This window comes from Dipodomys ordii, unplaced genomic scaffold, assembly GCF_000151885.1.
Source record: "Dipodomys ordii isolate 6190 unplaced genomic scaffold, Dord_2.0 Scaffold25, whole genome shotgun sequence".
NCBI classification, from domain to species: domain Eukaryota; kingdom Metazoa; phylum Chordata; class Mammalia; order Rodentia; family Heteromyidae; genus Dipodomys; species Dipodomys ordii.
In genome coordinates, this window is record NW_012267241.1 from 21,725,300 (window position 1) to 21,740,174 (window position 14,875).

General features: G+C 45.8%; 1 protein-coding gene across 1 annotated transcript in view; it reads right to left on the reverse strand.

Annotated features, from left to right (window-relative positions):
* Positions 1-222: 222 nt before the first annotated feature.
* Enosf1 (enolase superfamily member 1) overlaps positions 223-14,875 on the reverse strand; it is a 31,409-nt gene continuing 16,756 nt past the window's right edge. The window contains exons 9-16 of the mRNA XM_013014900.1: positions 13,371-13,405; positions 10,645-10,732; positions 8,838-8,972; positions 5,687-5,728; positions 4,708-4,837; positions 4,365-4,464; positions 1,215-1,296; positions 223-484 (exon numbers count right to left, since the gene is read on the reverse strand). Of these exons, the coding sequence (XP_012870354.1) occupies positions 383-484; positions 1,215-1,296; positions 4,365-4,464; positions 4,708-4,837; positions 5,687-5,728; positions 8,838-8,972; positions 10,645-10,732; positions 13,371-13,405 (714 nt within the window). The 3' untranslated portion in view covers positions 223-382. The remainder of the gene's footprint in view (positions 485-1,214; positions 1,297-4,364; positions 4,465-4,707; positions 4,838-5,686; positions 5,729-8,837; positions 8,973-10,644; positions 10,733-13,370; positions 13,406-14,875) is intronic.

The following is a 14,875-nucleotide window of genomic DNA, read 5'->3' on the forward strand; positions in this document are numbered from 1 at the left end:
AGAAGAGTGTAAGATTCCACCTCCAACTAACTAGCAAAAAATAGAGTTGGAGGCATAGGTCAAGTGGTAGTGTACCAGTCATGAATAAACCAGCTGAGAGAAGGGCTTGCCATACTAATCTGTGAAATCATCTTCCCTTTGATGCACCCAGATTGAAGAGCCTCCTGGGAACTTTCTACCAGATTGGCTTTGAATCATGATCAGATCAGCCTCTTCAGTAGCTTAGGACTACAGGCATGAGCCACCTGGCCTGTATTGATGTTTTCAAAGTAATCACAATGAGCTGATTCATGAGGCTAACATGATGTTTTTCTGAATTGGGAAGGATGAAGTTTGAAGTCTTCATTTAAGAGATAAAAAGAGAGGCATTTGGGCCAAACACTTAATCTTCCTGAGCCGGGAGGAGTTTCTTCCAGACTTCACCATGTGGGTATTGGTGTTTCTGCACTGATTCCTCCTTCATTTCTGTGGAATAGCCAGCAGCCTAGCAAAGACATCAAGTGGATGGATGATGGTAATGACTACAGGGGACAAAAATGCCTATTTGTTCCCTGCTACTAGAAATGTTCAAAAATCAGCCAGACAGCTCCATATTTAAGAAACTCAGATTGTCTGAAAGAGCAGAAGGCTACACTCAATTGCCTACTCAAGATTACCAAAAATTACCAAAGTAATCAAACTTCCTTTGATAGCTGATGAAAATAAGCTGTCATCTGAAGGAAAATGGGATAAATGGCCCAGATTACACAGTTGAAGTCAAACCTTTTAGGATCACTAACTTATAAATGGTGCCAGGTATAGTTTGGGTTTTTTTTCCCCTCCAGAATGTGGATTTTTTTTTTTTTTTTGGTGCAGGTCTTGGGGCTTGAACACACGGCCTTGGCATTTTCCCTGAGTTTTTTGCTCAAGGATAGTGCTCTGAAACTTGAGCCACAGCTCCATTTCTGGCTTTTTTTTTTCTTCTCAATTGGAGATAAAAATCTAACATACTTTCCTGCCCAGCCAACTAATCCTCAGATTTCAGCCTTCAGAGTAGCTAGGATTGCAGGGGTGAGCCACTAGTGCCCACCAGGAGGGATGTTTTAAGGCCTCAGCTTTGACCCTCGGGCCTTAAATTCATATAGACTTACTAAAGAGCCACATGTTCTTGTGTTTTAGGCACAGGGGTGGCTGGTAGCATGTCTGTCTACAAGGTGTCCCGAGCCCCCGCTTACCTTAGGAGGCATGTAGGAAGCCTGCTTGATTATCACTGGATACTTGAAATGTTCATGCAGGTGGTCCACGTATTCACACATCCTGGAGGAAGGAACCACAGTAGGGCAACATTGCCTAAAGTTAGGTAGTATCTGAGCTGCTGTTAAAAGCTGGAGAGTGAGTTGGGTACTGGTGGCTCATACCTGTAATCCTTGTTACTTAGGAGACTGACATCTGAGGATAGCAGTTCAAAGCCAACCTGGGTAGACTCTTAAAAACACAAGTGGAGCTGTGGCTCAAGCCTTGAGCAAAGTAACTCAGAATCAGTGCCTAGGCCTTGAGTTGGAGCTCCAGCGCGCGCATACACACACACAAACAGTAGTGCCCAGAAGGAATGGGGGAGGGATTATAGCTCAGTGGTGCACTATTGGCCTAGCACACATGAGGCCCTGGTTTCAGTCCCCAGCACTTCAGTGAAAGGCCGTGGGGCAGGAGGGAGGGGAGGGGGAGGGGTACTGACATAAAGGCTTAGCTATGATTGCACTTATTTCTATGCAAAGTCCTTGACCTCTTTGTAGCTGAGATGCTTTCATCTGTACATAGAAATGTAGACAGGAACCAGGAAGTCCTTTGTCCACAAGGTTTTGTATGTGCCGACTCAGAGTCCATAAATACCAGGTTATTTGGGTGCCTTTGGGGGCAGGTTGGATGGATTAAACTGCTAAATGAGGTCCCTTGAAACTATACACATGACTTGGATGAAAAGCACAGGGTTTAATCATGTCAATTGGTTCAACTTCTGTCAGCAGCCTTTTAGTTTTGTGGTCAGGTAGATTATGGGGACAGGTAACATAACTTGATTCTTTTTTCCTTTTTGGTGTTGGTCCTGAGGATTGAGCTCAGGATCTGGGCACTGTCTCCATTCTTCTTGCTTGGGACCACTTGAGCATAGCTCCACTTTTGGCTTTTTTGAGTGATTAATTAGAGATGAGAGTCTCAAGGACTTTCCTGCCTGGGTTGGCTTCAAACTGCAATCCTCAGATCTCAGCCCCCTGAGTAGCTGGGATTATAGATGTGAGCCACCAGTACCTAGCCATACTTGATTCTATATGTTAGTGGACACAACTCAGGATCTTGAAAAGGTTCTACTGCACCTTGTCTTCATTTTATTGTTTCTTCATTTTATTTTTTTCCCCTCCTAAACTGGCCTCAGACTACCACCTTATTCTGCTTCCAAGTAGCTGAGAATACAGATGTGTGCCACTATCCCCAACCTTGTGTCTTTTAGTCCCTGGTACAAATAGCTGTGACAAGTAGTATACATGCTTGGTGCCAGGGATGTACAAGACTGGCAAGAGCGTCATGGTTTGAATGATCACAGGCCACTGACTTCATGTGCTATATGTCACCTGGAAAGAACGGTGTGACTTGGGATTGCACAGGTGGGGTTGAAAGATAAACTGGCGTTCTATGCAGAGGGAATGGCAAAGCCAAGTTGAGGTCTGACTGCACCTGAGGTCAGTGTGGTGGTTTTACATGTACAAGAACACTGCTCTGCGGCCAGCACACATGAACCTGGTGTCCTGAGCTGCCACAGGGTGATGCTCCTCATCCCTGCAGACCTGCAGGACTCTGAGCTTGATGGGACCCCTGTTAGCATGAAAGCAGAAACAAAGGAGGGGAAAACCAAAAACCTAGAAACATTTTCTTCACTCTAGGATCAGGATTCACTGCAAGTGAAAAAGGTTATCTAGTCACAACCTTCATCTTCCACCAATCCAACAGGTTTAGACTCAAGTGGAATCAAATAATTTAATGGTAGCTCCAGGATGGAGTTAGGTTTCCTTTCCAATCTAATGTTCTTCAACTTACAGTATAAGAATAGGTAAGCCATATTAAAAGCAAGCACCTATCTCACTACCAACTGAAGCCTTCTATGTGCCTTCACATCCCATTTCTCTTCTTGAAGTAGGTATTTACTTTTCCTCAGTATGTTATTTATGAGCCTTTTGTGACAATTCCAGGAGACAAATCAAGCCACACATGTGCTGTCTCCCCCAGGAGACTGCCAGTTTAATATCTGCTTGAGGATGTAAGGTGTAACTCAGTGGTAGATTGCTGGCCTGGCATGTGAAGGATCCTTGGTTTGGTCCCTAAGGAGGGAGGGAGGAGTGGTAAGTTGGTTCACCTGCAGTATGTTAAGAAATGAAGTGGAATTAGTTAAATAAAGCTGTGGAGGCATATAATGGGAGCCTCTAGTATCAGGAAGAGATCTGAACGAAATGCAGAACAGGCATGATGAAAGCCAGGCTGTAGAAAGTTGGAAAAAGCTGGTTGCAGGAGAAGTTCTGGGTAGAAATCATAGCCCTAGCATACAAAGCAGTTAGTCAGCTACCAAGAACCCAGCCTTCTAGTAGGAAGGACTACTGCTCTGGTGGGTCCTTTAAGTGCCTTATGTAGAAAAGCTGAAGCAAAACCAACTCGTCTATATGTACAGCCTGAGTCTAGTTGAACACCATTGGGTCTACTTAATTTGGAAGCTAGTGGGTATTTTGTTGTTGTTGTGTATGCCAGTACTGGGGCTTGAACTTACAACCTGGTGCTCTGTCTCAGCTTCTTTTGATCAGGGCTGGTACTCTTATCACTTGAACTTTGGTTCAACTTCGGGCTTTTTGTTAGTTACCTGGAGATAAGAATCTTCTCATGTGCTTATTCTTCCCCAACTGGTTTTCAAACCATGATCCTCAGCTCTCAACCTTATAAGTAACTAGGATTATGGGCATGAGCCCCTAGTATCCTATTTGGGGAGGAGGAAGGTGCTGGTATGGGGCTTGAACTCAAGGACCCACATTCTTGTTGGCTTTTTTGCTCACAGTTGGCATTCTGTCACTTGAGTCATACCTCCACTTTCAGCTTTTTGCTGGTTAATTGGAGGTAAGAGTCTCTTGGATTTGTCTGTGCAGGCAGGCTTCACACTGAGATCCTGGGATCTTAGCCTGCTGAGTAGCTAGGATTACAGGGACTTGCACCCAAGTGGAAGCTAGTATTCTTTAGGCCCTTTCAGCAGTGCATTGGGTTGTATATTTGCTCTTGAAAGCAGGAGTTTTCAAAGATCTGGCTGGCTTAAGGGATGCTAGTACAGTAAAGTGAGCTAGTGCCATATCACTCACCTGTTTTTTAGGCTTCCAGAGATTGATATAAAGTCAAATATAATCAAGTGCTGCACTAGTTCGCAGAGGCCAACACCACCTGCATGGGGGCAGACAGGAACTAGAAGAAAGACATTCTTGTTTTATTCCAAATGTAGTAACCCTGTAGTTTTTGTTCATGCTTACAGATTATTAGATCATTAATATTTAGTAAAGAAATTCTAGGATGCAGATCCCCCAAGATTCCTTGATTAGGACTACAAGAGTTAGAAAAAAATCAACATGGAAAGCGCGTCAAGGGAATCACAGGCAGCGAGGGAGGGGAGGGCGGGAGGCCTGGCTGACAGCCTCTACTCAGCCTTACTTCCGAACTTTTTGGCCATCAGTAAAACTGAGAGATTCTCATTGACACTCCCCAGTCTGCAGCTGTCAATCTGGAGAAACTGCAGGGCATCTGCCTGTAGGAGTTGCTTAAATATCACCCTATTGTGACACTGGAAATACAATAAAAAATAACACCAACAAGAGTGAGCCTTTGGCCTTCAGGACCCCTGAACCCAGCAGCAGGGCAATTCCTGGCCAGGTGTTTCTCACAGCAGCCTTGGGGAAGCTGGGACTAATTCCTCTGTGTTCTCAGTAAGCATGAGGTGGTGGCCCCTGACAGAGCAGGCAGGAACTTTGCACCCACTTCTTTGCTCATCGGCAGATGTGACAGCGTGAGTCAGGTGGAAGTCACACCAGCTCAGTATTTCTGAGGGAGTAACTGTCACATCATTGATGAGTGGGAGGTAAAGTGGAGCCTCTAGATGAAATTGTTGACAGTGATGAGCAGGCAGCACAGTGACAAATGGGACTGTGACTGAGCAGTACTGCTGCTCCTTTGGCTGGGAAAGCTGTCCCTCACACGTATGCTCGTGAGCTGTTGGCACCAGGCACTTAGTTTAGAAGCATAAAAAGTGAGCCACCATGTCAGTTCCTACTAGAAGCTAGCCTTGTTAAAGCCATGTATGTTCATGCAATGGTAACTTTAAATTACTGCCTTGTCAATTTTGATTCTATACTGAAAACAAAACCAATGACTTGAGTCATGTACTGTAGAAAAAGCCTCATTTTTTAAAAGCTAGATCTGACTAGATCTTAATCAACTGTCCTGCCCCATCACACCCCAGTGCTGGAAATTGAGCTCAAGGGCCTTCTGCCTTACAGGTAAGCATTCTACCACTAAGCCACATCCCCAGCCTGCCAATTGCTACGATGATAAAAACAAAATGCAACAGGTGATGAAGCCAAATGCACATCCTCTATTAAGTGGCCAGCCTGTGACAGACAGGTCAATCACTCACCTGTTCTCCTGTGGCGACACCAATGCCTAGTGGAGCCAGTGCCTACAAAGGAAGCAAGCTGCTGTTACTTTTCTTAACGTGCGGACAGCAGCTCCTAATGTTTAAACACTATATTTATAGCTGAAGAAGGAAACATCCCTGCTGTTCAACGTGTAAAGCCCGGCAGAAGGATGTCTGGGGGGCTTTGTGCACGTGGCCGGCTGCCTGTGGCTACGGAGGGAGACACACACTGCTCACGTGCTACCATTGCTCCCTTCCTGGCCACAGCTCCACAGACCCCCTCCTACTATCCAGGGTCTGCACATTGGTGTGCGACTGGGAAAAAAACATGGCCACTGCAGAAGTGGCCAATGTGCGGGGCTGGGAAGGTGGCTCAGTGGTAGAGTGCTTGCCTCGCAAGCATGAGGCCCTGGGTTCAATTCCTCAGCACCACATAAGCAAAAAGAAAAAAGCTGGAAGTGGTGCTGTGGCTCAAGTGGTAGAGTGCTAGCCTTGAGCTGAAGAACTGAGGGACAGCACCCAAGCCCAGAGTTCAGGCCCCACAACTGGAAAAAAAAAAAAAAAAGTGGCCAATGTGGAGGCATGGAGTCCAGCCTCCACTTACTGCTTCCTGAAGCTCAACACCCTTTCTTCCCTTCTTTTTGTCTTCCTGTAATAGTTCTTCTAGACCTTCCCAAGCCTCTATTCACTCTTCCAGCTCTATGGTGACTGAAGACAGACCATTGCTCACCGGATGAACTCACCCAGTGTAGTGCTAGAATCGTCAATGCTGGTCTCTGTGACCTCTCTACTGACCCTGAAAAGCTACTCACTAACTTGTCACCTGGGGCCAGGCGGCTCCCAGCGTCCACTGGACTGACTCCATCGTTCACCTCCCCAGGCATCTTTAGCCTCTGCCTGGTCTTCCTTCTCATCAGTGGTGCTAAGAGCTACCACTCTGAGTCAGGCACAGTGCTAGACATAGAATGACTACTGTGTCATTCCCTCCTTTGAAAATCCATAATGGCTCCCTCTGCTGGGCTGTGTTCTTAGAAATAGAACCCACCAACTGGCCTCAGGTGCTACCTCTTTGCTGCTTTCCCAATGCATTCTGCATCCCCTTGGGTCTCCTCTGGGTACTGGCCTGGACCTGCTGTTTTGGCTCACCTGCTGCCTGTTCCTTGAGCCTCCACCATGTATACAAAACCTCTGCGGGTCAAACCCCAGAAGAGCTTCCAAGGAGACTCCAGGTGGGCAGAGGTCAAGTGGTGCAGGCCCAAAGCATTCAATATGGTCCAACAACTCTTCTCGAACTCTCAAGGAACCAGGTATGGTGGTGCACACTCACAATCCCAGCACACAGGAGGCAGGAAGATGAAGTGCTCCAAGCTACGTAGTAAGACCTTATCTCAAAAACACTAAGGTGCAGCTCTAGATGATGTTTCTTTTTTAAATCCAAAGTGATATATAGCTTGATGGTAGGACGCACATAAGTGCAAAGCCCAAGGGGGCAATCCCAAGTACAACTAAAACCAAACCACAAAACACAAAACAAGGAGCAAAGGCAAGTGGGACTAAGTAGGTTCAGTTTGTCTAAATAAGCCTGTAGTGTCGCATTTTTTAGAGTCACCTTTAGACTCTACCGGGCCACCTCCTGCTGGCCAAGCCCATATCTGTCCTCCCTTCTTGAGCTTCTGACCAGGGCATTCAACACTCAGTGTCCTGGCTTTCTTACTTATTTGTCTTTGCTCCAAATATCCGTGTTTCCTTTCCAGCAAGGCTGTAAGTGGGGAGTGGAGGGCAATCTTTAGACTCGGGCTCCAAAAAGGATCTGACAGATTGTACACAGATTGGCCCCTGACCTCCATCCTCACAGAACTTGGAACTCAGACTTAAAGTTTTAAGATCAATTCCTAATGGGGTGAGTATGGCTATGCAAAGTCAGCTTAGGGAGAAAATGTTCCCAGGGAGGCAGGACTTTGACTAGTAGCCAAAAATGTACTAAGCCAAGGACACAATGTCCTTGGTTATCCGATGGAAGGGCATCAGAGGCAAAGTTGGCTACCTATGTGTCCAAGGAAAGGGATGAGGCTCTGGAGCCAGAAGTAGGCCAGTCAGTGTAGAGATGGCTTTTCTGGACCACTGTGGTCTGATGCTATTGCATATTCAAATTCTGTAACTAGTCTCTGCCTTGATTCCCTGTAGCCTGTAGTCTCGTCCTGTAGCTTCTGGCTCACAATGGCTTCCTACAGATCTCTCTGTGGGTTGGGGATGAAAACCTGGAAGTTACAGTTCTTCTTACTAATAACCCATTCAGTGCTGTAAACCTGAGCAGGGAGCCGGCCTACACAGGAAGAAGGGGTCTCAAGATGTTCTGATGTGGCAGGTGCTTCCTGAAGGCAGAAAGTGGCCCCCAGTTAGTATGAATTTGTTTCAAGCCTCCCTGGAAACAGGCAACTTTTTCCTTGGGAGGCCTGATCCTGACATCTGTTAAGGAACCTTTTCTTTGGGATCAAGCAGAGGAAATGCATGCTTTTTTGGTTTTCTGTGGGCGAATAAAGTACAGGATGTTCTTTAGTTTACATAGGGCTATGTCTTGATCATCCCACTGTAAGATCAAAAGGTCTTAGGTAGAAAATGCATTTAACACATCCAACCTACCAAACACTCTAGCTTAACAGCACACTGTAGAGTACAGGTGCTTCCCCCTTGTAGTTGCAGGGCTGTGAGCTGTGGTACATGCTTGCCTCCACTGGGCATGGCAGCAAATACTGCACTGCATACCACTAACCCAGAACTCTCCATTCAAAACGTGGAGTGTAGATTCTTCTGAATGCCTCGCACCTTTGCACCATCATAAAGATCATGCAGCACCAGTCAGGGACTGTTTATACTTAAATATGCTGTACTAGGGTAACCATGTCTATTCATCTTGGAGTTGGTAGTAGCCTTTCAACTTTTAGCAACTTACTGTGTGTCTGACAAATGGGAGTAAGTGGGTAAAAGGATGGCCACCCTACAACTGTTGTTTTAGGCCCAACTCACGACTATTTCAGCTACTTGAGCAGAAAATGTAAAAGGTACTGGCGAGGGAATTTTGGGGTCTGCCATGACCATGTTGGAAAATTAAATAACTACATGTTTGAGACAGCATAAGTGGTAGTCTCTGTACCTTGGAAATGGTGGCATGCCCCAGGATGTCATCAGGGGATGTTGGCTCCTCAATCCACAATGGCTTGAACTCTGCCAGCTTCGACATCCACTCCACTGCCTCAGGCACATCCCAGCGCTGGTTGGCATCCATCATCTGCAAGTTCAAACCCTTCACTTCACTGTAGAGCTGTTGCTCCCAGGGAGAAAATGCTGTTACTCTGTCATTGACTGCTAAGGCCTAGCCTACTGCCTGAATGAAAGGAACCAAAGTGTAGCCATTAAGACTAGAACTCTGCCTTCAGGTTCTGTCTTCTAGGGGAGATGAAAGTGGTTCTGTGAATCACTGTGAAGTCTGGAAGTACCCTGGAATGAGCAATAAGTGCTTGCTCTCCTGGAGCTGAGGACCGGCCTGCACTTAAGATGGCCTCTTCCCATAAGGTTTTGTGCAGTGCAAGATTCTCTTGGAACCATTTTGTTGCATTTTGAATCATATGCTCAGTCAATACTGAATTACCAGTCATTTATTGACCATTGTCCACCATGTATCTAACATATTAATAAATACTACTGAGTGAAGCACCTACTCTACCAGGCACTTAACAGATTTTGTTGCTTTTGATACTTAATCATAATCCCATGAGGAGGCACACAAGAATCCATTTTACAGATTAACAAAACCCTGGTGTAGAGAAGTAACAGTAAGTCCAGGAAATGATAAATTCAAGTTCAGGCCTTGCCCTTCAGGCCCTGGCTCTGCTTTGTCATCCTGCCTGGAAGTCAAAGCTGGGTATGCAGAGCTGGAGAGAGGGCCCCCATCCCAATGGCATTAGCCTTACCACACTTGGACAAGACAGACAAGAAAACAAGTATCTATAACCCACTAAGTGGTGAGAACTTCCTCACAGGACACTGAGAACCAGAGATAGTAGACTCAGAATCAATTTTTATCATAAATTATTTGGACAAGGATGACCTCATGAAGCAAAAGTAGTATTAATGTATATTATAAATAATGGAACTTCTGAGTAAGCCTCATTTTAAAAAAAAACAACCTTCATAAAAACATCTGATGTGACTTGCTATATGAAAATATTTTGTGTGTAATAACTTCCATAAATATTTACTCTCAGACCAGGCACCAGTGGCTCACACTTTATCATAATCCTAGCTACTCAAGGGAGTAGAATTTGAGAATCAAGGTTGGGTGAGAGTCTAAAAGCTAAGTGAGTCAAGGTTGGATGAGAGTCTAAGAGCTAACTAACCAGCAAAGAGCTAGAACTGGAGATGATAGAATACCAGCCATGAGTGGAAAAAACCAACGCATGCCGCAGCGCGTGCGCATGCACACACACACACACACATGCACGCGCACACACACACAACTACAGACATAAATGACAAATCTTTAACATATCAGCAAAAGCTTCAATACTTCTTCAATAAAGGCTCTCTGAAACATACTGCCTGATCCACCTGATGGCAGGGTTAGGAAGGTTAGTGACTGAGATAGCAGAGCACTAACGGTAGGTCTGTTTGTTCAGGTTTATCCATGTTAGCAAGAATAAAAACTGCCAGTGTACAAAGTTGCTTGAGTTCACCTATTGTATGACAGTACATTTTAAAAACTTCTAATATTCTAGCTTGCTTGACATGAATTTATTTTGACTCTAGATAAGACCTCAGGTTGGGGGATATAAGCTGGGTAGTAAAACACTCTTCTAACATGCACAAGGCACTGAGTTTAGTACCCCATCCATCTCCCCCCAAAAAGGCTTCATGCAAGGTTGCATGTGAGAGGTGGTGAGAGAGAATATGAGACTATTTACCAAAATCTTCTCTGGTCCAATCATGTCTCTAATGAGGCGGCATCTACGAATGTCATCTTGGAGATCAGCCCCAACCTTTACTTTAAACCTGTAATCACATTTGGCTGGTTAGTTTAGATCCCTTTTTTTATTTTTGTGCCAGTCCTGAGGCTTGAACTCAGGCCTGGTCACTATCCCTGAGCTTTATCACACAAGACTAAAAGCTCTATCTTGAGCCATAGTTCCACTTCCAGCATTTTGGTGGATTATTGGCAATAAGAATCTCATTGACTTTCCTGCCTTGGGCTGGCTTCCAGATCTCGGCCTCCTGAGAAGCTATGATTACAGGTGTGAGTCACCATTGTCCGGATTGGCTCTGTTCTTTGACTTGGCAAAAACACCTAGCTTTTCTGAAAAAGTTGCTGTATCTGTTAATGATTCACAGACTGCCCCAGTAACCTCTTGCTCTTTCTCCTTTGATCTTTAGACAAGTCACTTGATAGTAAACCTGTGGACTGCTTGTATTTAGTTAGTTTCAAGGCAACGAAGTCTCTTACTTGCTGGAGGGATGAGGAATACAGGAATATAGGAATTTTTAACTGAGTTTAATACAGTTACCTGTGTTTTTGCTGTGTTTTAAAAAGCAACAAAAAATTAAAAGACTGCAGTCAGAAAAGCGCAGGCTTAGGGGTCAGCAAGCTGACAAGGTATGTCTGGTGTTACCCACTTATATCCTGAATCCACTGTGGTTTGTAAAGGCCTACATATAACAGGCCTTCCCACAGAGGGCTCTGTCTTCAATGAGCCTCACAGGAAGACCACTCCCAGGATGAAGGGCCTGACCTCAGGGAGAGAAGGGCCTTGGCTACATACTGAAGAGCAGCAGACTGGTGCTGGGTGCTCCCTACAGAGGACTCCTACACATATCTGGCCACTTTCTGAAAGCTCCCTAGTTAATGTACACGTCCTACAATGCCCCTGAGATATTGGCTTCTGCACATGTTCCCTGTGCACATGAAAGTGTGAGCACTGTTACCTGCAGAAGGAACAAGAGGGCTGTATATATGTGCCCCCTGTTTGCCCCCTCCTTTACCAGCCACCCCCCAGAACAATCCTTGTCAAGGCTGCACTTGAGTTAGCAGTGGCCACTGGCTGCTACTCTGCATTCCTAAACACTCAACTACTCTTCCTCACAAGCATTGGCTGTGGGACACACAGACAGATGGACACACATACACTTCACCTACTGCCTTCTCTTCCTTCTCAGCATTAAGCCCTTCCTCAAAAAATCTACACCAGGTGGGAGTTTCATCTCCTAGATGTGTGGCACTGGAAGGAGAGTAGCTAGCCACAGGCTCTGCATGCCATTCCAGGCTTCTGAGCTAGGAGGCCCATGAAGTCTTTCTGGAGCTTTTCAGATGTAACTGCTCCAGCCTCTCTAGGATTGAGGAAAGGGCAGGAAGCCAGCACTCTAAATACTTGCTTTGAACATACCCTGTACTGGTCCTTGTCAGGCATGGCAAGGAGCTACTATTAGAAACAGGAGTTACTATTATTTCCATTTCATAGAGAGAAAAAATGGGGTTCAGAGATGCTGAAGATTTGCCCAAGACCCCACAGAGAATACTGTAGGGAATGAGGGGGAAAGGCAAGATTGGATTATAATTCTATCAGAAACCAATGCCTCTTTCCTCTGCTATGTGCTGCCCCTTCATGCTCCTCAACCCTTTATGTGGCCAGAGTTAGAATTCAATGCCTAGGGCTGGGAAGGTGGCTCAGTGGTAGAGCGCTTGCCTTGCATGCCTGAGGCCCTGGGTTCGATTCCCCAGCACCACATAAGCAAAAAGAAAAAAAGCCGGAAGTGGCACTGTGGCTCAAGTGGTAGAGCGCTAGCCTTGAGCTGAAGAGCTGAGGGACAGCGCCCAGGCCCTGAGTTCAGGTCCCACTACCGGACCCCCCCCAAAAAAAAAGAATTCAATGCCTATCAATACTATGATATCCACAAACTGCTCAAAGGGTTACAATATAGACTCCAAGACAGCAGATTCAGGGATAGGTCTCAGACTCTGCACTACTGCTAAGTTCCTAGATGACAGGGACACTGATGCTTCACAGAGTGGGTTAGATGGACCAGTGGCCACCCTGATTACAAGTAAGGAAGGAAGCCTGGTGACACTAGGTCAAGACACAAGAGGATCCCTCAGAGACCTGTACTGCACCAGGATTTGGGGTCATGACCACCAACAGTACACCCAGAGGGTCTACACCTACATACAGGAGACAAGGGAGGAATGCAGGCAGTCATTCTAGACAGCACGTAGCCAGTGAGCGGGAAGGGAAGACCTGGCTTCTAGAAACTCCATGAAGAAGAATGGTAGCTAAAAGTTACAGGGAAGCAAAAGCTTCACAATACTGAAGATAAGAGCCCTTGTGCCATGGGATCCCACTCCTCACAGTCAGGTTGGCTGCCTCTGGGGTCTTGCTGAATCAATGCTTGTTACTGATCTTAAAGAAGGGGTTTCTAATTTTAAATAGTGCTTGAAGTAGAGGCTCTTCAAAGCCCCTTTCATCTGTGATGGTCGGGGATTCTAAGGAGCACTTACATGTCCTCTTGAGCCTGGCCTATGGTGAATGTCCAAGTCCCTACACACCAGATTGTTCCTGGCTTTGCTGGTGCTGTTTCACTGCTGAGTCTCATCATGCTGCTCCCTGGGAAGGTCAAGTCCATTATTACACACATAACTTACCTGGTCCAGCCATCCTTCAGTGCAGCTGCACAGAGCTGTGGGGAAAGAGTACACATCTCATCACACACATGGTCACACGCATGGAGCAACCCTAGCCTGAAGGTACCTCAGTCATTTCTGATGGGTTTCACTAACTAACATTATGGTCAAAGCATAAACCAGAGGAAACAACCATGTGTTCCTGAGAACAGAATCAGCTTAGCCAACAGACTATCACTCTTCTTTTCTCATCTCTATGGGAACCAATTTTCTCATTGTCACAACATGACTATCCCTCTTCTTAAAATATTTTTATTTATTTATTTATTGCTGGTCATGGGGCCTGAACTCTGGGCCTGGGCGCTGTCGCTCAGTTCTTCAGCTCAAGGCTAGCGCTCTACCACTTGATCCACAGCGCCACTTCTGGCTTTTCCTGCTTATGTGGTACTGAGGAATCCAACACAGGGCCTCATGCATGCAAGGCAAACACTCAACCACTGAGCCACCTCCCTAGCTTAAAATTTTTTTAAGCTAAGATTTTTTTGTGATGTCCACATAACTAATGGATGTAAAAATAACAGCAGAAACCAGTCTGTCTCAAAGGTCGAGTGCTTGCCTGGCTTGAGTGAGGCCCTCAGTCTAAAAATGCTCAATGTAGTGAAGAGTAGTAAGTGAGCCATACACTGATTGCATGCCATGAGCCAGCTGTAGTGTAATAACCTAAACTTTCATCTGAATCCTTAGAACCATCTCATGATGTGGGGTGTTACTTCCCTACTTCTCACAGGAGGAAGCCGAGGTGCTGCATGAATAAGTGACTTGGACAATACTGCATGGCTGCCTCTGCCTGAAACTCAAATACTAAGCTGTCGCCTTCCAGGGAGCAATGTGGGACTCATTAAGTCAGAACTGAGGTGGCAGGGTGTCAATGGCTACACTTCTACTCGTGTGTAAGCACTATCAGAAGGAGGCCTTGGGCCCAAATTGATATAGAGAGGCTGGTGATGAAATAGTAAATCCCAGAAAGGGAGCAATATGAAGCTGGTGCGCCATAGGGACATATATATTTGATGTACCTCCCTCCCCCTGCCACACACACACACACTCTACCTCCTCACAGTATTTCCTAGAGCATAGATCCTATAACTCTTATAATATCCTGAATCACAAGTGTCTTTTGTATTCCAAAAAGATGACCCTAAAAGGGGCCCTTTAATAGCTGATCATCAAAACCAAGCCATGATAAAGGGGTTGGAACTCTCACCCTCAGACTCTAGAGAGAGAAGAAGGGCTGAAGGTTGAGGTGATAGACAATGACAGTGAATCCCAAAGGACAGAGCTCAGAGAGCTCCAAGACTGGTGAACACGTGATGCTTGTTGGGCCTGCTCACACATTCCCCTCCATCCTACCTCCTCTACCTGGCTGTTCTGAGTTGGGTACTGGCAGCTAACACTTGTAATCCTAGCTACTCAGGAGGTTGAGATCTGAGGATCATGCTTTGAAGTCAGCCAGGGCAGAAAGGTCC